This window comes from Pleurodeles waltl, chromosome 1_2, assembly GCF_031143425.1.
Source record: "Pleurodeles waltl isolate 20211129_DDA chromosome 1_2, aPleWal1.hap1.20221129, whole genome shotgun sequence".
Classification (NCBI taxonomy): Eukaryota; Metazoa; Chordata; class Amphibia; order Caudata; family Salamandridae; genus Pleurodeles; species Pleurodeles waltl.
The window spans coordinates 1,343,031,350-1,343,055,300 of record NC_090437.1 but is presented as its reverse complement, the minus strand read 5'-3'; the positions used below and the strand labels follow the sequence as shown (position 1 = coordinate 1,343,055,300).

Below are 23,951 nucleotides of genomic sequence, written 5' to 3'. Positions count from 1 at the left end.
TAAGGCGGGGGCCAAGTTAGTTGTCGTCTGGAGTCTTCACTGCTGGGGTTGGCTAAGTAGTATTTTTTCTTCTGAGGTCGCCAGGAATCTGGTGAGTGAGGTTTAGGGGTTACAGGGGTCAGAGGGCAGTAGCCAATGGCTACTGTCCCTGAGGGTGGCTACACCTTTCATGTGCCCACTCCCTTTGAGGAGGGGGGCGCATTCCTAACCTTATTGGTCCCTGCCCTCCAAACCAAGATGGAGGATTCTGTAGGGAGGGGGTCACTTCAGCTCTGTACACCTTAGGTGAGGTTCCAGCTGAAGTGGTCACTACTCCTTGTTTTTCCTAATTTTCCCGCCAGACCTGCAGTCAAAAATGGGGCTTGGTCCGAGGGGCGAGCATCTCCACTATGTGGAGTGCCCTGGGGCACTGTAACAGGAGGGCTGAGCCTTTGAGGCTCACTGCCAAATGTTGCGGTTCCTGCAGGGGGGAGGTGTGAAGCACCTCCACCCAGTGCAGGTTTGTTCCTGACCCCAGAGGGCACAAAGGCTGTCACCCGATGGGGTCAGAAACTTGACTGTAGGTGGCAGGCTGGCACAGACTTTTCAGTCCTGCACTAAAGGGGTGGGTAAAATACAGGGGCATCTCTAAGATGCCCTCTGTGTGCATTTTACAATAAATCCAACACTAGCATCAGTGTGGGTTTATTATTCTGAGAAGTTTGATACCAAACTTCCCAGTATTCAGTGTAGCCATCATGGAGCTGTGGAGTTGGTAATGACAAACTCCCAGACCATATACTCAGTATGGCTACATTGCACTTACAATGTCTAAGAATGGACTTAGTCACTGTAGGGGCATATTGCTCATGCAGCTATGCCCTCACCTGTGGTACAGTGCACCCTGCCTTAGGCTGTAAGGCCTGCTACAGGGGTGATTTACCTATGCCACAGGCAGTGGGTTGTGGGCATGGCACCCTGAGGGGAGTGCAATGTTGAGTTTGTCTTTTTCTTCCCACCAGCACACACAAGCTGGGAGGCAGTGTGCATGTGCTGAGTGAGGGGTCCCCAGGGTGGCATAAGACATGCTGCAGCCCTTGAGGACCTTCCCTGGCCACAGGGCCCTTAGTATCACCGACACCTTTTACAAGGGACTTATCTGTGTGCCCGGGCTGTGCCAATTGTGGGAACAATCGTTAGCAGTGTCCCAGCGCACACTCAGTGAATTTAGCCTCAATACCAGGCAAAAGGTTGGGGGGTAACTATGCCAAAAAGGTCACTTTCCTACATGCCCCACTCTATGCTATCTGTATCTTCATCTCATGAATTCCAAAGTGCTCAGTATTGAAACCACCTCAATCTTTTTCCTTCCACCACCCTACGCTTCCTGTATCGTTATCTCATGAATACTAAACTACCTGGTATTGAGTCTACCTAGTGCCTATTACTTCCACCACCCTACGCTTCCTGTATCGTTATCTCATGAATACTAAACTACCTGTTATTGAGTTTATCTAGTGCCTATTACTTCCACCACCCTACGCTTCCTGTATCGTTATCTCATGAATACCAAACTACCTGGTATTGAGTATACCTAGTGCCTATTACTTCCACCACCCTACGCTTCCTGTATCGTTACTCATGAATACCAAACTGCTCAGTATTGAAACCACCTCAATCTTTTTCCTTCCACCACCCTACGCTTCCTGTATCGTTATCTCATGAATAACAAACTACCTGGTATTGAGTCTACCTAGTGCCTATTTCTTCAACCATCCTACTCTTCCTGTATCTTTGTCTCATGAAAACCAAACTGTTCAGCACTGATTTCACGTCAGGCCTCTTTCTTCCACCACTCTACACTTCCTGTATCTTTATCTCATGAATACTAAAATACCTGGTATTGAGTCTACCTAGTGCCTATTTCTTCCACCACCCTACTCTTCCTGTATCGTTATCTCATGAATACTAAAATACCTGGTATTGAGTCTACCTAGTGCCTATTACTTCCACCACCCTACGCTTCCTGTATCGTTATCTCATGAATACTAAACTACCTGGTATTTAGTCTACCTAGTGCCTATTTCTTCCACCACCCTACGCTTCCTGTATCTTTGTCTCATGAAAACCAAACTGTTCAGCACTGATTTCACGTCAGGCCTCTTTCTTCCACCACTCTACACTTCCTGTATCTTTATCTCATGAATACTAAAATACCTGTATTGAGTCTACCTAGTGCCTATTTCTTCCACCACCCTACTCTTCCTGTATCGTTATCTCATGAATACTAAAATACCTGGTATTGAGTCTACCTAGTGCCTATTACTTCCACCACCCTACGCTTCCTGTATCGTTATCTCATGAATACTAAACTACCTGGTATTGAGTCTACCTAGTGCCTATTTCTTCCACCACCCTACGCTTCCTGTATCTTTGTCTCATGAAAACCAAACTGTTCAGTACTGATTTCACGTCAGGCCTCTTTCTTCAACCACTCTACACTTCCTGTATCTTTATCTCATGAATTCACAGGCGAAGCATAAGCTAGCTCCTCACAGCTGCAGCTCGGAAACTCTCTGTATCTTTTCAAATAAAACTTTCAATGAACTCCTGGCCAGTGAGGATACAAGATCAGCGTGATTACCCTGTACCTCACTTCTTTCATACTGGCCCCCTGCTCTGAGGCCTGGTCCTCTCTACATCTCTCATCTCCTCTCCTTCTTGGACAAGTGACAACAGCTGGGCTCAAGCGCAGGTGAATACAAGGACTCAAAATCTAAGTGAAGCGCATGTTCTTTGCTCAGGGGCTGTCTTTACACTTCCTGGGTGCATTGGAGGGCAGCCAGGGACATAAGCATACAAGCTGTCTTTGACTGTTGAACTCCCCTCACATCCTGGCAGTTTGTTATTTCAAGCTTCTTTCTGAGCTCTAGGGGTGCAGTGATGAGGCGAGGACCGCACTGTCACTTTAGATGGGGCACCGGCCTCCCAGACGCCCAAGGCGAGGTATCATGTGTCTAGGCGGTGTCCAAAAAGGTGGGCGCCCAGATACTGTTGCTAAGCAGATGTCTTGACTGGTAGTAAAGGGGTGTTTGTCCTCTACCGCAATAAAGAAGATATTCACCATACCCACCACAGGACACCATTGACCATACCGACCACAGGACACCATTCACCATACCCACCACAGGACACCATTCACCATACCCACCACAGGACACCAATCACCACACCCACCACAGGACACCAATCACCACAGCACATCAATCACCACAGCCACCACAGGACAGCATTCACCATACACATCACAGTACACCATTCACCGTACTCACAAGAAGACACCATCACCATACCCACCAAAGACATCATCAACCACACTTACCAGAGGATATCATCACCATACCCACCACAGGACAACATTGACCTTACCCACCACAGGACACCATTCACCATACCCACCACAGGACACCATTCACCATACCCACCACAGGACACCATTCACCACACCCACCACAGGACACCATTCACCACACCCACCACAGGACACCAATCACCACAGGACACCAATCACCACAGCACATCACCACAGCCACCACAGGACAGCATTCACCATACACATCACAGTACACCATTCACCGTACTCACAAGAAGACACCATCACCATACCCACCAAAGACATCATCAACCACACTCACCAGAGGATATCATCACCATACCCACCACAGGACACCATCAAATGTACCCTCACAGAACACCATTCACCAAACTCATCATAAACACATGACACCATCAACTGTACCCTCATAGTACACCATTCACCAAAGTCATCATAAAATTCAACCACCATACCCAATACAGGAGACCATTCGCCATACCCACCACAGGACATAATTCACCATACCCAGCACAGGACACCAATCACCACAGCCACGACAAGACACCAATCATCACAGGACACCATTCACCACAGAACACCACCACCATAGCCGCCACAGTAGACCATTTACCATACTCACCACAGGACCCCCATCACCATATCCACCACAGTATACCATTCACCAAACTCACCAGAGGATATCAAAACCATACCCACCACAGGACACCATTCACCATAGCCTCCACAAGACAGAATTCACCATGCCCACCACAGGATATCATCACAATACACAGCTCTTACCGTACCATGAAGTATTAGATAAGGTAGTGGAGAGGCTGTATGAACGGAATTACATCAACCATACCAGACTGCAGTTGTCAGACGTCTCACTGGCCACACTGCTGGCTGGTTCAACCGTGTTTGTGAGTCAAGATCTTGAAGTGGAGATCTCAACAGAGCACTGGAGCACAGGTGGATAACTCATGGTGTCGTATCACATTCTGCTCAGGCTAGGTGGATTACAGAGGTAGACACTACAGCACAAACATCAGCTACATACAGTATGTCTTCACAAGAGTCTTCGTATCCTCACCTGAGCAGCTTGTAGTAGAGAAATCTAAACAGTTCCTGAAGCAGCACGGAGAAAACAACTCCAAAAATAAGGAGGCCGCCACGCACAGCCTGGTCCTCAGGGTTACTGGCTTTCATCCCGATGAACCAAACCAGGGAGGAGAGCAGCAAGGAGACCAGCCAGAAGAAGGCCCTGCAAAGGAAGCGAAACATGTCAGAAGTCAGGAAACAAAAATTAACAGGCGAGGAAGCAAAGGAGGTAAATGCAGGAAGAAGAGGGGCTGGCAGAGGAAGAGAAGAGGAATTTAGATAAAGAGCTAGGCAGACAGTGAGAGAGTCTTGGAGCGAAGTGCTGAAACAGGAGGGTGGTAACAAGACACAGAGCATCGCTAAGTGAGAAGAATCACAAGAAGGGAGGTGAAGGCCAAGGACTAGAAAGATGGGTCCATGAAAAGCAAGAAGCCCATCCAGGAGACCATCCCTCCAGGTGATCCGATGCCATCCCCATGGCCCACCCGCCCTGCATCTGTCTGCCCAGCTATCAACTGGCAATGGCATTCAGTGGGAAGGCAGTGATTTCAGGGTGTGTCTGTGCCCATATCACAGGCTGTGGAGAGGAACCATAGGTGCTTAGAATACAAGAGACCCTGATAGCTCGACAGGTTCAATCCTCCATGTCTAGACTGCATTCCTCCCTCCCATAGAGACAACATGGCCACTCAGGTGGTACGTAACATCACAAGGTGTGGCGGGACATGATGGCCACTCGCATAATGTACTGGCTGGATCCAAACCCCAACCTCCAGGCCAAAGGACGCATGGCAACCCCTGCATGACTACTTACCGTCAGCGACCGAGGCGTTCCATGGCCCCCCCCCTTGAAACAGGCCATCGGCTCTGCCACAGTTTCATGCCAATTGTACGTTTGTTAGTAGCATGCGACACATCACGCGCTGTGTGAGGAGACATCATTTTGTATTTACCCATTTGTGGTTGTTTGTTTGAACCATTAAAACTTGGACCTGTTCACAGCGTACGCTACAGCACGTTGGCGCCCTAAAGGCGGCTACTATCCCCCATCGAGTATTGTAATGTCTCACTGTTCTGGAGCTCATCCTGTATCGGTAACTGTACCCTCTTCCAGTGGTTACAACTAGTTACCCAACAGCGAGACCATGTACACCGCAAATTGCCCTAATACTCCCCCTGTATACGAAATTGTACCAATGTTGTGATTAATTGCGTGAATGTTCATTTAAAAGCTCAATAAAAACATAATTTAAAAAAATAAGACTGGCTAGATCACTTACAGGCGACCTACTAGAGAGAGGTTAGGCCACCTTCACAAGACAGAAAGCAAGTGCCCTCTGTCACCCAATAAAGATGGACCATGGCCAGATGTCAGACAGTGACATTATGGCCCTCACTGTCCTCTCAGTGCAGCAAGTGTTGAGGTCATATTAGGCAGCAAAATATTCCTCTACATCTGGTAAGGTTTCACTAGTTTCTCCACACATAATTCCCAGTGACACGAGGCGCGGCTCGTGCAGTGATGAGACACCTTTGTTGTATGTGCGAGTCACTAGAGGCCACATCGACCACTGATCTATGACAAATCATTGGTTATGAATGAACCAGTATATGTTGATGGCCCTCTTTTGAAGACACTGAGAATCCATGAAATGAGGTGTATCAATGTCCCGATGTAGGAACTATGCAAAAGAAAACAGACTGAGAGCCTTGGCACTGATACTTTAAGGTATAATTATTTTTCATCCCTCATTCCACATTTCTGCTGTAGTTGTTCATGTTACATGACTGCTCAGGGTAAGGTGGACACACAGGAGAGACGGGAACCCGTCCTGATGAATGCCCCTTTGTGGCTTAAACGGGGGCCAAAACGTGTTGACTACACGAAAGGCTTGCACTGTGCAAAGCTTTTATGACATGTGCTTTAATTCATGCAAGGAGGAGGCCTCTGAAACTCACTTTCTTGGTAACAATAGTAAAAGAGAATTCTCAAGTAGCTTGTACAGGAAAGTTTACATCTTTGCATCATTCTGAAAGACGAATGTCCTCTGTGGCACATGTTCTGTCTGCACATGGAGTGTTCTCATTGTTTCAGTTATGTGACTTCTACTGACAAACATGAGTGAAAAACACATGCATTTGTTCTGTGTGCATGTGTGCATTACCATTCAGGCGCACCGTTGTCGCCTGGTTCTGTGACACACATTGAGGCTCAACCCCAGTGATTGTTTTCAGGCTTCAATGAAGCCTGAAAGCATATATTTTCTTTGACAGGCCTATAATAATGCTTATTTATTGTGACCTTTCTTCTATGCACTGTTAACCTCAAAGGTCCCCCGCAAGAGATATCCATACTGATTGCAGGCCTCTTCCTTGGTACAGACACAGAGTGAACCCAATCAGGCGACTGTGTACAACATACATCTTTGCTAAACGTTTCTCACCTGGTAAGAGCGCCCAAGGGAGTCCGCCACCTACCCAAATAATTGGTGGTAGCGGAGAGGAAGCCGATGGAGAACCATGCCACTGGATGGGGATGAGGGAACCCATCCTTCTGGACAATATAATGAGGAGAAGGCATCTAGGGGTTTGCTCTCAGCTCCCTCATCTACCTAGATTAGGGGGTCTTAAGTCTGAACCATCCAATCAGCATCTGTGTTTGTGTTCAAGCAGGTGTCTGCCAGAAACAAGCTGGGGGATCACCTGGCAGGGGTGTTACATTATGTACTTGGTCTGGCAGGCCTTAGACCATGTTCAAGGTGGTCCCTGGTGTCTCAGATGTTTGCTCCTCTCTCTCAGATGTTTGCTCCTCTCTTATTTCCAGGATCTGAAATGCAGGTCAGGCCACTCCTCCCATCTTTGAGCTTCCATCTACTGATGTAAGGCTGAGGCTCCTTCCAAGATCCATATGTGTCTGAAGTGAGATTATAATGGGATTCAATGTCCTTGGCTAAGGGGAGTCAGATGGGGGAGAGCAAGAAAGAGGGGCGCCTGTCTCATCCATGATGTGCACCTTCCTTCCAGGAGGTTTACTCTCATCCCACTATCTGTGCCCTAAATATTAACTTCATATTTAAAAGTCTCATTCATTGAATCTTTGGTGTTGTCTAGAGAGTCCACTGGTTATCCAAGAACCAGCACTACTTGTAAACGTTAACCTCATCTTCAGAAGAGTTAAGGCGCACACGGCCCAAGCTCTTCGTGGCCGTAAGACACTCAAAGGCTGTGAAGCATTAACAGGTCCATAAGCCTTCTCTGTTGAGCTCTTCACTACAATCACACCCTGGCACCAGATCTGAGCAAGGCCACAATCCCTGCTCCAACAGTGCTCACTCACGATCTAGTGCAGACAGACGAGATCACTCGAAGATGCGCAGGAGGCGTACAAACAAGGCGGCCTCTACGTAGCATCACCCAATAAGTACATCACATGCCTGAAGTGTACGTAGCCTACAGAGCGCAAGGCTTCTCAAGCCACTCACTCAGGATTACGATTACACAGAACACAGCTCAACTGGTCCACTCGATCAGATGTGTTTTCCTAGATTGTGCACCCATGGCTTAAGACACTAACAGATTTCCAACTCTGGTGCAATGTTTGGCAGCAAAGTAATCTGGTGGTGACTCAAAAAAAACTTTTGACCTGATTCTAAAAAAAGACAAATTATTTTTTGATTCACTGCATGACAGAACCTTTATAAAACTTTACAACATAAATGAGAAATTAATCATTTGATTCATGGCGTGTGCTGTGGCAGTAACATCAAAAGCACAAATTGAACTATCTTAAAAATCAGACTTTGGTAATGTGTGAAGAATTGCCTCTTTTTCTGTGGTCAGCCCTCATTGTTGTGGACTGACACTGCTGTTGTTTGGATTATACAGACTAGGACACCAGTGTGCAGTGACCAGTGTATGCGCCCTGACCACTAGCACAGAGTATAATTGGCTAACTGGCATGTTTACCTTCCTAATAAGGGCTTACACCAGGCATGGAAATGTTAAATGGCGCCTGTGGATTGCAGCGCATGTGGTGCCATCCACTCATCTCATAAAGAAAACATGGCTTCAGGCCTACCTGTGTCACCTGACTCAGCTTCTAATCCTGCAGGTGAAACTGTCTCAATAACCCAGGTACATAAGTCACCCTTATGTAGGCCTTCTACAGGCGGACCTCATTCTCGCATCTGGTAGCAGTCCAGCGGAACTCCCTACCCCTGGATCTTCGCCTTATGGACAACCGTCTTAATTTCAGAAAGCAATTGAAAACGTTGCTGTTTTCGGACTGGTGTTCTTGCAGCATTTAGAGAGGCTACTGTAGGGTTTCTCGCCAGGATGAATGATAGTGAGCTTTATAGCACTGTGATATCCCTGGGGATGAATGATGCGTTCTATCAAAAAAGCCAAAATAAAGAATTAAAATAAATAAATAAAATAGCCCACAAGGAAGAGCGTGTAGTATTTAAAAGTGGTTCGTGCAAGCATTTCGTGTTGGCAGGTACCTACAGTGACTGTCCCCAAAGCTATTTTTATTGTAAAAGGGCAGTAGCTGTCCTATGGAGAAACCCAAAGTTCGGAATAATACCATAACTTTCCTATGTATGGTTGGAGATAAGCTACTGGATAATAAACCATATTTGTGACATTTATTAAAAATCCAATTCAGTGGTGAAGTCGTATTTTTAATAAATATTTAGGAAAGGTAAGACTTTCGGTGAGAACCTCGAGTAGACTAATTAGCATCAGCCTGCCTGCTGCCAACCCCTGTCAGTGCTCCCCTTTAACGAGGTGTGAAAACCACCCCCAGAGCAGGAACAAAGGCTGTGACTTCTATCAGCTCAGGGAGGGTTCAAGAACGTCATTACCGTGAAAGCAACCTGGGTGAGGTCTGCACATTCATAATTAAGTGTAACCGGGGACTGGGGAAGAGAAGCCTCGTTCCCTGGGCTATCAGTATGCAGCTTGGCAGCAGCCCAGCGCGAGGAGCTGTCCCAGAAGCGGGAGGAGCTGTCCCAGAAGCGGGAGGAGCTGTCCCAGAAGTGGGAGGAGCTGTCCCAGAAGTGGGAGGAGCTGTCCCAGAAGTGGGAGGAGCTGTCCCTGAACACGTTTCATGAAGTGGGGAGGAGGGGACTGCTCGTTTCCCTACACACACCACTGACTGGCACAGCGGCAGCCTGCAGGGGCAGGAAGGGGCCGCCTCTTGCATTTACCTCACAATAGTGCATTGTGGGATTGCTTGCAGAAGGGAAATGCGATGTGCTGAAATAGCGGGAAGGGTTGCCCCTGGGAACGTTTTTTATGAGTGGTCAGGTAGTGTCCAGAAGTCAGCCCCACCCACTGGCTAGTGACACCTACAAACTTACAAAAGTGGCATTTCAGCTGCAGATCATCAGAACTCTGGCGGGATCTGTGCAACAACAGTCAAGGGCTGGACTTGCTGTCTGAGACCTGTGAGGAGATTCGAAGGGTTGGACCTGCTCCCACTTGTACCCAGGACTAACAAATGGACTTAAGGGGCAGTTGGCTGACCTCCTGTGTGGATACAGTGACACAATGAGCTTGAAGAGGTTATTTCCCGAAGTGCTCACCTGACCAGTAGAAACTATGCCCTGACTGGACCTTGCTGAAACCCTCTGCTGGAGTCCTGGCCCTCACCTGCTGTCCCTGAGGTCCTGGGAGTCTTAGAAGTGGTTAAGAGGAGCTACTCCAGAAAGTCCGAAAAGGATTTAGACCATTTTTGAACTTCCATGACCTCTAGAGCATCAACAGGACTTGCGTCAAAGGTGTCTGATTTCAAGTGGACTTCGTCTGATACAGCTTCAGGTTGGCCTGCTGGAGGTTTCTGAGCTCCATAAACAAGACAAAGTTTGAAGGTAGAAATCTTGACCATGTGTAGGCGCAAACAATATCTGCCACAAATGAAGACTTCAGCTTCAATGGAATTTGAATATCTCCCACCTAAAGCTTTTTGCGCCAAAGCCAACGGCGTTAAACGGCTTTCTGGTAATGGAGGAGTTTGTAGCCTGCAGCCTTGCCCCACTGGAGGATCTCAACGTCCATTTCAGCATCTAAGTCAGAAGGTAAAATCTTTGATCAGGATGACCCGCTTGGTGTTTCTGAGATATGCTCCATTGCGTGGAGCCTGAAATTGTACTAAGGTAGCGCTGAAGCGCCAACAGTGACTTGGGATTGGCGCTTTACTTTTTCTTGGAGCTTTTTGGCTTTAAATTATTAGAAATTCATATCTACGCTTCGCCTTATTGGATTTTATTTTCACTTTTGTGTGTTGTTGCTCATTAAATTTGTCTCTATTTTTAGAAACTGGTTGAGGGAGTTTTATTATGCTGTGTCTTGACTTTTTAACTGTTTTTTTGCTGCTTAATTCTTTACACATTTCCCCAAGTTAAGCCTATCTGCTCAGTGTCATAGCTACCAAGGGGTTGAGCCCAGGTTTCAATAACTGAAAATATGTTTTACCCTAACACGGTTACAGTCCTATTCCTTGTGGAGGACAGACATGCACCCCAATTAATAACCCACTTTACACAAAACACATTGGTCTTGCCCTTATAATGTGAGTGCTGAGTTGCTTGCATTGCCAATGTTTGTCTGTAAGCTATAGTTTAAAAAATCAAAATATTGGATGAACAGCAAATACATCTCCTACATTATCTCAAAACTGTACGCTGATCTGAATGTTTTCAATCCTTGTAAATTAAATCTCATTCTTTTCAAACAAGAAACTTAGAATTTCATTTAAGGGTGTATAAGGAAATGTTGAAATGTGAAGGGAAACATTTGCCTAGGCCTAATTATCTTTCCATGGGACTCAGCCATTTGGTCCTATGTAGTAGTCCAAGGATCCACTTTATGGGCCATGAGTAGAAGTGTCATGCTGAGTACATCTTCTGCCTCACACAACAGCTGAGTGAGCGCAGCACATAGCCCTTCACCAGCTCCATAAAAGACTTTGAGTGCTAGAGCTTATGCTTTCATGCAATATACAGAGTGCAGGAGATAAAAAAAAAAAAACATTAAAGTTTGCTGTTCAGCAACAGCACAGCAGAAACATGCATACTGCTGTGTTCCTACAGACAAACTGGGAGGGGTGGAGAACATCAGAACATGGCGGTGGGGAGGGTTATTGAGGGGGGATTAGCTCATGAGAGGGAAAGCTAGAAAACACATGCATGGGTAGAAAAAGAAGTGAGTAGCTCTCCCAACACGAGTGGTGGAGGATACAAGTCCCATCGAAGCACTGCCTGCTCCCATGGTGGTGTGCTGTTGAATCTAGTGTTGATGTTCTACTGGTGGTGCACCAGGCCCACTGAGAGGCCAGCTACAGTTTGGGTGCACCTGTGGGCACTCCTTTCCCTGAAATCCTGCAAGTATTTGTTGATGGAGACAGCAGTTGGTGCAGGGGAGCCGAGTTCTCGTTGCTGTCCAAGCCTCCTTCTGGTGAGCGACATTTTGTGGAGCCAGTGTAGGGGTGTGACTGTGACATCTGCGAGGAGAGACCTTCAAAATACGGGACTGCCCCGGCAAATCCGGGACGCCTGGTCACTCCATCCTCCAGTGATGGGGGTCCTTCCTTCTCAGAGGAGGCTGGCAGAAGGAGTATCAACGGAGACAGACCACAGGAGGCCCAGCAGCCGGCACAGATAATCAAAATCCGGGACGCCTGGTCACTCCATCCTCCAGTGATGGGGGTCCTTCCTTCTCAGAGGAGGCTGGCAGAAGGAGTATCAACGGAGACAGACCACAGGAGGCCCAGCAGCCGGCACAGATAATCAAAAACCGGGACTGCCCCGGCAAATCCGGGACGCCTGGTCACTCCATCCTCCAGTGATGGGGGTCCTTCCTTCTCAGAGGAGGCTGGCAGAAGGAGTATCAATGGAGACAGACCACAGGAGGCCCAGCAGCCGGCACAGATAATCAAAAACCGGGACTGCCCCGGCAAATCCGGGACGCCTGGTCACTCCATCCTCCAGTGATGGGGGTCCTTCCTTCTCAGAGGAGGCTGGCAGAAGGAGTATCAACGGAGACAGACCACAGGAGGCCCAGCAGCCGGCACAGATAATCAAAAACCGGGACTGCCCCGGCAAATCCGGGACGCCTGGTCACTCTGTCCTCCAGTGATGGGGTCCTTCCTTCTCAGAGGAGGCTGGCAGAAGGAGTATCAACGGAGACAGACCACAGGAGGCCCAGCAGCCGGCACAGATAATCAAAAACCGGGACTGCCCCGGCAAATCCGGGACGCCTGGTCACTCTGTCCTCCAGTGATGGGGTCCTTCCTTCTCAGAGGAGGCTGGCAGAAGGAGTATCAACGGAGACAGACCACAGGAGGCCCAGCAGCCGGCACAGATAATCAAAAACCGGGACTGCCCCGGCAAATCCGGGACGCCTGGTCACTCTGTCCTCCAGTGATGGGGTCCTTCTTTCTCAGAGGAGGCTGGCAGAAGGAGTATCAACGGAGACAGACCACAGGAGGCCCAGCAGCCGGCACAGATAATCAAAAACCGGGACTGCCCCGGCAAATCCGGGACGCCTGGTCACTCTGTCCTCCAGTGATGGGGTCCTTCCTTCTCAGAGGAGGCTGGCAGAAGGAGTATCAATGGAGACAGACCACAGGAGGCCCAGCAGCCGGCACAGATAATCAAAAACCGGGACTGCCCCGGCAAATCCGGGACGCCTGATCACTCCATCCTCCAGTGATGGAGCGACTGGCAGAACGAGTATCAATGAACACAGAAGACAGACCACAGGACAGGAGGCCCAGCAGCCAGGGTATTAAAGAGAAACGGGACGTCTCAAGCTCACCGAAGCTGAGGCAATGGCGCTGGAACGGACCGGTGTGCAAAGCAGGCAGAGCCAATCCATACTGCCCCGGGGTGTCCTGGGAACTTTACAAGATTTGGGGTAAATGGTGGGGGTACTATGCCAAGTCATGTGGTTTGATTTATGGTGGGCGGGGGAGGGACTGGGGCCGATAAGGAGCGTTCTGATTGTTTTTCTTACTGTACCTTATTTGTTTTTTTTCTGTCAAAACGTGATAAAATGTATCACAGAAAAATATGTCTCAAGCTCTGCGCTTACACAGAACACAAGACACTCAGTCCTGCCCAAGAAAACAGAGACTCGCACAAACAGAGACTGCTGCTGGTGTCTCGCAGGTTCCCTCTGCTCACAGACTGCCCCATCATGACTTCTCAAACACTCCACACGTCACATCTCGTGGCCAGCACATGTGCCCTCCTCATGCGTCCTTTCGGACACTTGCCATGTGCCACACGCAGCAAATCAAACTTACACTGACCTCACCATGGCACAATGTCCAGGGGTCTCCAACAGGTCGATTGCGAGCCACAGGTAGCTCGCACATAAGCCTGCTTGAGAAAAACACAGCTACCTGCCTGCTTCAGCAGCTCTTTAAACACTGGGACCCAATTGTGTTAGGCCTCCGAAGCAGACAGTGCAGGGAAATGCCCCCCCACCGACCTGCGAATAAATATTTCTTCCTCTTTTGTTCTTTCTCCCTCTCCCTCTCCTCCTTTCTCTTTCATTTAATCTTTTTCTTTTTTCGACTGCATCCTTTCATTTTCTTTATTCTCCATTTGATTTTTTTCTGCTCTTTCTTGCATTTTTCTTTATGTCATGTTAAGTGGATTGCTGTGAGAGCATCCAGGTGCTGAGCAGGGTCGGGCTGAGGGAGGAGGAGGAGATCTCACTGTTCTGTCTGGAACAGAGGTCTTGAGGTTCCTACGGAAGCCCATGAGGGAGGGGGGGGTTCTGAGGTGTTACAGAAGATCATTCCAGGTCTTGGCTTCAAGCTTTCAGAAGCAATGCCCCCGCTTCCGTTTTCCTTCAATGAGAGGGGGGCTGCTCGTGCCACGGGCCCAGATCCAGGGTGTCTGGTGAGCAGGCAGAAGTTGAGGTTGGGGTTTGCTGGACCACTGCTGTGCAACGCTTTGTAAGCGTGGGTGAGTAGCTTGAATTCACATCTCTCCTGCACTGGGAGTCCGTGGAGACTGTTGAGGTGTGGAGACATGTGGTTATATGTGGGTTGTTCAGGATGTCTTGCGCGGTGTTGTTCATGGTTTGGAGTTGGCCCAGAACATGGGCTGGGATTCCGCTTTAGAGGATATTTGCGTATTTCAGTCGGCTTGTGATAAGAGCCTGGGGGACTGTTCATCTGGTGTTAAGTCGGGTCCACTTGAAACTCTTGTGTACCTTCACAGGATGTGGAACCATGATGAGGCGACGGTGTTGATGGTCTTGTAGGAGGCTGGCCTGGCTTGTAGTGGGTACCAGAGGTACTTACACCTTGTGCCAGGCCCAGGTATCCCTTATTAGTGTATAGGGGTGTCTAGCAGCTTAGGCTGATAGAAGGTAGCTATGGCAAAGCAGCTTAGGCTGAACTAGGAGACATGCAAAGCTCCTACTATACCACTGGTGTCATATGCACAATATCACAAGAAAACACAATACACAGATATACTAAAAATAAAGGTACTTTATTTTTATGACAATATGCCACAAGTATCTCAGAGAGTACCCTCAGTAAGAAAGTAAGTAATATACACAAGTTATATGTACACAAACCTAAAACAGGTAAGTATGAGTCAGAAAAGTAATGCAAACAGTGTAGAATTACAATAGGTTGCAATAGGCAAGCAAAGGTCTAGGGGCAACACAAACCATACATTCCAAGAGTGGAATGAGAATCACGAATGAACCCCAGACCTATGGGAGCTTGTAGAGGGTCGCTGGGACTGTAAGAAAACAGTCAGGGTGTCCAAGATACCCCACCCCAAGTGCCTAAGAAGTAGGAGCAAAGTACACCTACTACTCCAAAAGAGCACAATAGTCGTGATAGGGGGATTCTGCAAGAACCACAAACACCAGCGGTGCACTGAAAATGGATTCCTGGACCTGAGGACCTGCAAGGCAAGGGGACCAAGTCCAATAGTCGCGACAGTGTCCAGGGGAGGCAGGAGCCCAGAAAACCCTGGATGATGGTGCAAGGAAGATGCCTCCGGATGGAAGAAGCTTGGAATTCTGCAAGAACGAAGAGGACTAGGAACTTCTCCTTTGGAGGAAGATGTCCCACGTCGCAATGAAGGTTGCAGAAGTGTTCCCATGCAAAAATACTGCAAACAAGCCTTGCTAGCTGCAAGGGTCGCAGTAGAGGTTTTTGGGTGCTGCTGAGGACCAGGAAGGACCAAGATGTCGCCCCTTGGAGGAGGAGACAGAGGGGGCGCTCAGCAACTCAGAGAGCCCTCACAGAAGCAGGCAGCACCCGCAAAAGTACCTGAACAGGCACTTGGAAGATTTGTGAACCAGAGTCCATGCAGAGTTACAAAGGAGGGTCCCATGACGTCGGAGGCCAACTCAGAGGGTTGTGCACTGCAGGACGGAGTGCTGGGGACCCAGGCTTGGCTGTGCACAAAGGAAATCCTGGAAGAGTGCACAGAAGCCGGAGCAGCTGCAAATCACGCAGTACACAGGTTTGCAGTCTAGCATTGGGAGGCAAGGACTTACCTCCACCAAACTTGGACTGAGGGATCACTGGACTGTGGGAGTCACTTGGATAGAGTTCCTGTGTTCCAGGGACCACGCTCGTCAGGATGAGAGGGGACCCAGAGGACCGGTGATGCAGTCTTTTGGTGCCTGCGGTTGCAGGGGGAAGATTCCGTCGACCCACGGGAGATTTCTTCTGAGCTTCTGGTGCAAGGTGAAGGCAGGCTACCGCCAGAGCATGCACCACCAGGAAACAGTCGAGAAAGCCGGCAGAGTTGCTACAATGTTGCTGGTAGTCGTCTTGCTACTTTGTTGCAGTTTTGCAGGCGTCCTGAGCAGTCAGCGGTCGATCCTTGGTAGAAGTCGAAGAGGGAAATGCAGAGGAACTCTGGTGAGCTCTTGCATTCGTTATCTGAAGAATTCCCCAAAGCAGAGACCCTAAATAGCCAGAAAAGGAGGTTTGGCTACCAAGAAAGGAGAATGGGCTACCAAGAAAGGTAAGAGCCTATCAGAGGGGGTCTCTGACATCACCTGCTGGCACTGGCCACTCAGAGCAGTCCAGTGTGCCGCCAACACCTCTGTTTCCAAGATGGCAGAGGTCTGGGACACACTGGAGGAGGTCTGGGCACCTCCCCTGGGAGGTACTGGTCAAGGGAGTGGTCACTCCCCTTTCCATTGTCCAGTTTCACACCAGAGCAGGGCTGGGGGATCCTGTAGGAAAGTACCATCTTGCTGGGCATGTTACCCCCATATTTCACTGTATATATGTTGTTTTAGTGTATGTGTCACTGGGACCCTGCCAGCCAGGGCCCCAGTGCTCATAAGTGTGCCCTGTATGTGTTCCCTGTGTGATGACTAACTGTCTCACTGAGGCTCTGCTAACCAGAACCTCAGTGGTTATGCTCTCTCTGCTTTCTAAATTGTCACTAACAGGCTAGTGACCAATTTCACCAATTCACATTGGCATACTGGAACACCCTTATAATTCCCTAGTATATGGTACTGAGGTACCCAGGGTATAGGGAGCTCTGACAATTCTTACACAGGCCTGCCACTGCAGCCTGAGTGAAATAACGTCCACGTTATTTCACAGCCATTTACCACTGCACTTAAGTAACTTATAAGTCACCTATATGTCTAACCTTTACCTGGTAAAGGTTGGGTGCTAAGTTACTTAGGGCCTGATTACAACTTTGGAGGAGGTGTCAATCTGTCCCAAATGTGACGGATATACCACCAGCCGTATTACGAGTTCCATAGGATATGATGGACTCGTAATACGGCTGGTGGTAGATCCGTCACTTTATCGTCACTTTTGGGACGGATTAACACCTCCTCCAAAGTTGTAATCAGACCCTTAGTGTGTGGGCACCCTGGCACTAGCCAAGGTGCCCCCACATCGTTCAGGGCAAATTCCCCAGACTTTGTGAGTGCGGGGACACCATTACACGCGTGCACTATACATAGGTCACGACCTATGTATAGCGTCACAATGGTAACTCCGAACATGGCCATGTAACATGTCTAAGATCATGGAATTGTCACCCCAATGCCATTCTGGCATTGGGGAGACAATTCCATGATCCTCCGAGTCTCTAGCACAGACCCGGGTACTGCCAAACTACCTTTCCCGGGGTTTCACTGCAGCTGCTGCCAACCCCTCAGACAGGTTTCTGCCCTCCTGGGGTCCAGCCAGGCTTGGCCCAGGAAGGCAGAACAAAGGACTTCCTCAGAGAGAGGGTGTTACACCCTCTCCCTTTGGAAAAAGGTGTCAGGGCTGGGGAGGAGTAGCCTCCCCCAGCCTCTGGAAATGCTTTGATGGGCACAGATGGTGCCCATCTCTGCATAAGCCAGTCTACACCGGTTCAGGGATCCCCCAGCCCTGCTCTGGCACGAAACTGGACAAAGGAAAGGGGAGTGACCACTCCCCTGACCTGCACCTCCCAGGGGAGGTGCCCAGAGCTCCTCCAGTGTGTTCCACACCTCTGCCATCTTGGAAACAGAGGTGCTGCTGGCACACTGGATTGCTCTGAGTGGCCAGTGCCAGCAGGTGACGTCAGAGACTCCTTCTGATAGGCTCCTTCAGGTGTTGCTAGCCTATCCTCCTTCCTAAGTAGCCAAACCTCCTTTTCTGGCTATTTAGGGTCTCTGCTTTGGGGATTTCCTTAGATAACGAATGCAAGAGCTCATCAGAGTTCCTCTGCATCTCTCTCTTCACCTTCTGCCAAGGAATCGACCGCTGACTGCTCAGGACGCCTGCAAAACCGCAACAAAGTAGCAAAGACGACGACTGCAACCTTGTATCGCTGATCCTGCCGCCTTCTCAACTGTTTTCCTGGTGGTGCATGCTCTGGGGGTAGTCTGCCTCCTCTCTGCACTAGAAGCTCCGTAGAAATCTCCCGTGGGTCGACGGAATCTTCCCCCTGCAACCGCAGGCAACAAAAGACTGCATCACCGGTCCTCTGGGTCCCCTCTCAGCACGATGAGCGTGGTCCCTGGAACTCAGCAACTCTGTCCAAGTGACTCCCACAGTCCAGTGACTCTTCAGTCCAAGTTTGGTGGAGGTAAGTCCTTGCCTCCCCACGCTAGACTGCATTGCTGGGTACCGCGTGATTTGCAGCTGCTCCGGCTCCTGTGCACTCTTCCAGGATTTCCTTTGTGCACAGCCAAGCCTGGGTCCCCGACACTCTAACCTGCAGTGCACAACCTCCTGAGTTGTCCTCCGGCGTCGTGGGATCTTCTTTTGTGACTTCAGGTGAGCTCCGGTTCACTCCTCTTCGTAGTGCCTGTTCTGGCACTTCTGCAGGTGCTGCCTGCTTCTGTGAGGGCCCCCTGTCTTGCTGGGCGCCCCCCTCTGTCTCCTCACGCAATTGGCGACATCCTGGTCCCTCCTGGGCCACAGCAGCATCCAAAAACCCTAACCGCGACCCTTGCAGCTAGCAAGGCTTGTTTGTGGTCTTTCTGCGTGGGAACACCTCTGCAAGCTTCTTCACGACGTGGGACATCCATCCTCCAAAGGGGAAGTTCCTAGTCCTCTTCGTTCTTGCAGAATCCACAGCTTCTACCATCCGGTGGCAGCTTCTTTGCACCCTCAGCTGGCATTTCCTGGGCATCTGCCCAATCTCGACTTTTTCGCGACTCTTGGACTTCGTCCCCTTGTTCCACAGGTACTCTCGTCCGGAAATCCACTTTGGTTGCATTGCTGGTGTTGGTCTTCTTTGCAGAATTCCCCTATCACGACTTCAGTGCTCTCTGGGGAATATAGGTGCACTTTACACCTACTTTTCAGGGTCTTGGGGTGGCCTATTTTTCTAACCCTCACTGTTTTCTTACAGCCCCAGCGACCCTCTACAAGCTCACATAGGTTTGGGGTCCATACGTTATTCGCATTCCACTTTTGGAGTATATGGTTTGTGTTGCCCCTATACCTATGTGCTCCTATTGCAATCTATTGTAACTATACACTGCTTGCATTACTTCCTTTTGCTATTACTGCATATTTTGGTATTGTGTACATATATCTTGTGTATATTTGCTATCCTCATACTGAGGGTACTCACTGAGATACTTTTGGCATATTGTCATAAAAATAAAGTACCTTTATTTTGAGTATATCTGTGTATTGTGTTTTCTTATGATATTGTGCATATGACACCAGTGGTATAGTAGGAGCTTTGCATGTCTCCTAGTTCAGCCTAAGCTGCTCAGCTATAGCTACCTTCTATCAGCCTAAGCTGCTAGAAACACCTCTTCTACACTAATAAGGGATAACTGGACCTGGTGCAGAGTGTAAGTACCCCTTGGTACCCACTACAAACCAGGCCAGCCTCCTACAGATCCCTGAACCGGTGTAGACTGGCTTATGCAGAGATGGGCACCATCTGTGCCCATCAAAGCATTTCCAGAGGCTCCTGTCCCCCCTGGACACTATTGCGACTCTTGGACTTGGTCCCCTTGCCTTGCAGGTCCTCAGGTCCAGGAATCAGTCTTCAGTCTTCAGTGCTTTGCTGGTGTTTGTGGTTCTTGCAGAATCCCCCTATCACGACTATTGTGTTCTATTGGGGCAGTAGGGGTACTTTACTCCTACTTTTCAGGGTCTTGGGGTGGGGTATCCTGGACACCCTGACTGTTTTCTTACAGTCCCAGGGACCCTCTACAAGCTCCCATAGGTCTGGGGTCCATTTGTGATTCACATTCCACTTTTGGAGTATATGGTTTGTGTTGCCCCTAGACCTATGTTCACCTATTGCATCCTATTGTAATTCTACACCGTTTGCTTATGATATAGTGCTGTATGATATAAGTGGTATAGTAGGAGCTTTGCATGTCTCCTAGTTCAGCCTAAGCTGCTTTGCCATAGCTACCTTCTATCAGCCTAAGCTGCTAGAAACACCTCTATTCTACTAATAAGGGATAACTGGACCTGGCACAGGGTTTAAGTACCACAAGGTACCCACTATAAGCCAGGCCAGCCTCCTACACTTTGGTTTTCCTTTTTTATAGTTTGCTAATATCTTTTCTACTCTTCTCTACTGGTTCTCCCTTCTTGTCGTGCTTAGGTCTCAAGGTGTTGTTAAGTGTGATGCAAGGGTTAGAATGTAGGCACATGTCTAGATGTAGGTGGTACGGAAGGCTGAGGGAGGTGACTGAGACCAGAGGACTGTGTCGGACGTGAACTGCACGGCTCCAGGATTCAGTAGAGTTCTACTTCTACTTGTAGCAGTGACTCTGAGTCTTCACTACACTTCTCTCCTTTTATGTTTCTGTCTTACTTTTTTTAGTTTATTTCATCTTCCTTATTCCTTCAATGCATCCCTCCATTTTTATTTCCCTCTTTCTACCCTTCCAGCTTGTTCTTTCCTTCATTCTCAAGTTTTTCTCTTTTTTCTTTCATTGTCTGATTTCTTTTGTTCTTGTTTTTATCTTTTGTATTCTTTTTCTTACTTCTTTACTTTTTCTGCCCCTTCCTTTATTTTATTTTTTGCATTTTTTTCCTCTGCTTGTTTATTTGCTGCTTTCATTCCCTCCTGTCTTTTCTCTCTTGCTTTCCCTATCTCTGCGATTGTCTCTCCTTTTACTTCTTCTATCCTTTTCCTTCTTTCTGCCTGTTTTTTCTCTAATTTCTTCCTCTTTTCTTTCTTTGGTGCTCTTCATCTACCTTTTGGTCTCTTCCCATTTCTCTTACTCCTCCACTCTTTCCTCGTCATTCCTTTTCCCTCTCTCTCTTTATTTGCCTCCCCTGGTTTTTCTCCCTTCCTCTCTCCATTTCTTCGTCTCACGTTGTCTTTCTTTCTTGTTTCCTATCCTCCCTGCTCTTTCCTTTTCTCCCTTTCATTCATTCCTGCCTTTCTATCTTTTCTTCCTGCCTTTTTGTCTTTCCATCCTTTCTTCACGCTGATTAGCTTTTTAAAGCAATCTGTTCATGCATTCGTTCGTGTATCGCGATAAGCCGACAGATATATCGCGTGTGGGGCGGAGTTGGACGCTTATGGGCATCTTTGCTAAGAGCCCTAGAGAAGGACACAATGTCAATGTTGTGATTTGCTGGTTTGTGGACATCAACCAATGAACTTCAGGGAAACCAGCCAGACCTAGGAAGACATATGGACTCTAGATCACAAAAGGAGAGCTGGCTCACCTTATGTATTACATGGCAGTGATGCTATATGCCTCGGTGAGACGTCCACCTCTTAGGGGTGATCCACACACAACACAAAGTGAACAAATGTGACTTTTGGGAACCCCACATGTACATCTGTTGTGATAAAGCTCTTGTGCCCCTGGTGTAGATCCAGAGATGGAGCTGAAGTTACCTGGCCTTTGGGTACCACTATCCCATCCCTATATCGGACGCCAGCTCAGTGCGGCATTTAATCATTAGAAGTACTTCTCACTATAGGAAGGTTTGGAGACCCCTGATGTACACGGTCGTGCACACGCATTGAGGGGCAGATATATGAGCCTCATGCGCCGCCAGTGCGTCACTTTTTTCAACACTCTGGGGGCACAGACACAAAATCGTATCTACGAGGCCACGCAGAGCCACTTTGCGTGGCTCTGAATGGCCTCAGATATGCAGTAAGGCAAGGCAGGGCAAGTTGCTGCATTGCCTTACTCTGAATCCGGGAGGCGCTCTATGGGCGTTGAGGTGGGTTTTCCCCACGCAACACCCATGGATTTTGACGCATCCCCAAATTTACAAGACCATGTAAACCTGGGGATGCGTCAAAACCTTACGCCTCCCAGGGCAGGCATAGTGAGGAGATCGTTTTTTCTTCTTTCCATGAAGGAAAAAACCTCTCAGGGTTGTTTCTGTGCAGGAAAGCGTCCCTTTTTGCATAGAAACAATCCTTCATGTAACGCAGACACCCTTGCACCAGGGTACAAGGATGCCTGCATTGCCACCACCCTGCTGTAATGTCACCTGTGCAGTGCATAAGGCAAGAGTGTGCGGTATTGCATAAATACGGTGCATTCCTGCACTAACCCTTTCAGGGAGGACAGCACAGCAAAGTGACCTGGGTGCTGCCCTACACCAAATCCCGTTGATGTGGCCCTAGAAATGCATCAGATTGCAGATAAATAAACACAGCCACACAGCTCCCCAGATGGGACCGTGGATGGCCCTGTGCAGCAGGCGCGGGTGCCAAGGATGTCAACAAGGCAGCTGAGGCCGGGGGTGAGCGCCTCGCAGCTCAGAGCATGCACAGGCCTGTGGAGAGCCTGCGATCCCGCAGAGACGCGCTTCTGTAGGCGGCAGCCCCACAGGGACCCCCGGGCAGGTGCGGGCAGCCAGAAGGGCAACAGCAGCCGTGCCAGGACTTGAGTGCCAGGACCTGTGTGCCAAGGACGGATCCTCACACAAGAGACAGCTCCACTTACCAAGCCAGACTCCTAACGCTGGTGCCACAGTTCTTGCTTTATAAATAGGTGCCCACATCTAGGAAACAGACCACGGTGCCAGCTCGAAAAGTTCACCATACATCCGAAGCCCCTCCCATAGCCTTGAAATGCCCGACCCTTCACCCAGTAATCCCTGGTTGTAAAATTCAAGAATTACCACCCTGCTAGAAGGCACAGGCAGGAGGGGTGCGGCCTTTGCTTAGTTTACACCCTCACAAGTGCTGGTCCCCAAACTTTGTCTGAAGAGGTGGGGGAGGAGGGAAGGCAAACCTTCAGTCACCTCTCCCAGGGGCCCAGCTGTACACTGTGCAGTCAGTCTCCCCAAGGCCCGGGGACAGCAGTCCATTGTGGTTCATGGAAATAGAAGAGGGGCCACCTACATAGTGAAATGGTGAAGGTACCCCCGAAAATAAAGGAAGGACTCATCTGTTCCTCTCTTATGTTCGGTCCACCGAAAGATGCACCACTGGCGCCCACCAGCAGCCACCTGCACAAATTAACCTCTGGGACTGTAACGAGGAAGAGTAGGAGGCAAACACTGGTTACAATGAAAACTTGAAAAAAAGCGCAGTACCTCAATGGCCTTTGCAACACCAGCTCCGGCGTCAGTTAATAACAGCAAACAGAGCGTAGAGTGTTCCTTAGAAGCCAGCAGATACCTAGGCTGCGTTATCATGACGTCACATCATTCCTCCACCTGCCATCTTCCTGCACCTCCTGCCCATCGTCAGATAATTCATCCCTGCTTCCTCGTATTCACGCCCTCTCCTTCTCCTGCTCTGGGAGCATGTCTGATGATGGAACATACAGCCCAGGTACTAAGAATGACTGCAAGTGCTCCCAACCTCCATCCACCAGCACTGACAGCACTGACAAGCCCCTCTTCCAGAGTCCCAGCATCCTTACAGCATCCCTCGCCCTTCTAAGCCCTTCACAAAATACCCTCCCAACTGGCAAATCAACAGATGGTCCTTCCAACAATTCCAGGAATTGTGTGGCATGAAGTGGAATTGTGTGGAACTGTGTGACGTGCAGTGGAATTGTGTAGCATTATGTGGCACAGAATTGTGTG

The 23,951-nt window shown here is 48.9% G+C and overlaps 1 protein-coding gene across 1 annotated transcript in view; it reads right to left on the bottom strand.

Moving 5' to 3' along the window:
- Nucleotides 1-23,951, bottom strand: part of LOC138252285 (gamma-secretase subunit APH-1A-like) — a 105,978-nt gene that overhangs the window by 48,336 nt on the left and 33,691 nt on the right. Inside the window, exon 2 of the mRNA XM_069205724.1 lies at nucleotides 4,449-4,619. Coding sequence (XP_069061825.1) covers nucleotides 4,449-4,619 — 171 coding nt within the window. The remainder of the gene's footprint in view (nucleotides 1-4,448; nucleotides 4,620-23,951) is intronic.